Genomic DNA, 1,335 nt, shown 5'->3' with positions numbered 1-1,335 from the left:
GCAGCCCCGAGGCCAACGGCATCGCTGCCGAGCAGAACCGTCTCAACCTCGCCCATGAGAAGGGGACCACTGCCTGCGAGAGGACCACGGGTGAGCCGGGCAGGGGGACAGATCCAGCCGACTCGTGTGGGGACTTGGGGGGCTGCCCCCGGGGAGGGGATGCCATTCCCCGCAGGGGCGGATGCTAACCTGCTTCTTGCTCCCCACAGGGCTGTGAGTGCCACCAGGGATGACAGCGGTGTCTGCCGGAGCAGCCGCCGCGGGACAGGCAGCCTGCCAGGAGCACGGGGCCGAGGGTGACGCCTGCCTGCCCGGTGGGGCTGGCTGGGCAGCCCTGTCCCGCTGGGCAGCGGTGGGGACAGGAGCCTTGGGGGGCATTCCTACTTCATTTTCAAAAAGGGAATATCTTATTTTTGTACGTTTTTATAAACTCATCAGCCTGTGCACCCTGGCATTTTTATACTCCGCTCCCAATCTCTGCTCTGGGCCTACGTCCCCATCCCATTTCTCCCCCCCCATCTCCCGTTTCACCCCCTTTTCTTCCTCTCGCACCCATTTCCTGCAGCATCTTCCCCTCACACCTCCCCGTGCCCTCCTGTGCCCGCTGCCACCCGCTGCTGCGCTGGCCCGCGATGCTGGTGTTGCCCCTGCAGCGGCGGGGTTTAGGGGAGCTGAGCCTGGGGGTCTGGGCTGAGCCACGGGGCAGGGTGCTGGGCTGGTGTTGCTCTTGAAGTGGAGGGGACGGAAGGGGTCCTGATCCTGGTGGCGCCACTGCCGGAAAGTGCTGATGTGGCCGGCGGGGGCGGAGGACCGTGCTGCACAGTGTCCTGGCACAGGGTGCGGGCCATGGGGCTGTCCTGCTGGGAAATGTCTGTGCAGAGGGCAGGGGCTGTCCTTCCTGCCTCCTCTGCCCCGCTCCCGGCCGGCCGCCCTTGGACCAAAGCCCATCCCCTCCCATTCTGGCAATGGGGCCAGGACCCCCTGTGTGGGGCCAGACCCTGGTCCATGGTGTGGGGACATGGTGCCTCGAGCTGGGCTCGTCCGGGAGCCAGCGGAGGATTTCTCATCATCTCAGCCTGGGTCACACAGGGATTTTTGTAGCATTGTTTTTTACTCAGAACTTACTGTCACGGGTTTTTTTTCTTTTTTTTTTTTTTTTTTTTTTATATCTATATTAGTAAAGGCTGGAGACGTTTTGTACTGAACTGCTGTATCCGGTCCTTCGGGAGGAAGGGGTGGGAAGGGAATCCTGCGCAGCTGGGCTGGGGCGGGCGGCGCGCGCCTGCCCGGGGACCTCCCCGCTTGCCCGGGGTGACTCAGTCGTTCCTGCCGTGC

At 63.2% G+C, this 1,335-nt stretch overlaps 1 protein-coding gene across 1 annotated transcript in view; it reads left to right on the top strand.

Annotated features, from left to right (window-relative positions):
* The window catches only part of LOC104128826 (gap junction gamma-1 protein), a 1,300-nt gene extending 1,083 nt beyond the window's left edge, over positions 1 to 217 (top strand). The window contains exons 2-3 of the mRNA XM_035897091.1: positions 5 to 90; positions 210 to 217. Coding sequence (XP_035752984.1) covers positions 5 to 90; positions 210 to 217 — 94 coding nt within the window. The remainder of the gene's footprint in view (positions 1 to 4; positions 91 to 209) is intronic.
* The last annotated feature ends 1,118 nt before the right edge of the window (positions 218 to 1,335 follow it).

This window comes from Egretta garzetta, unplaced genomic scaffold, assembly GCF_000687185.1.
Source record: "Egretta garzetta isolate BGI_Z169 unplaced genomic scaffold, ASM68718v1 scaffold577, whole genome shotgun sequence".
In the NCBI taxonomy this organism is placed as follows: Eukaryota; Metazoa; Chordata; class Aves; order Pelecaniformes; family Ardeidae; genus Egretta; species Egretta garzetta.
The sequence above is the reverse complement of the archived record's forward strand: the minus strand, read 5'-3'. Positions and strand labels throughout refer to the sequence as shown.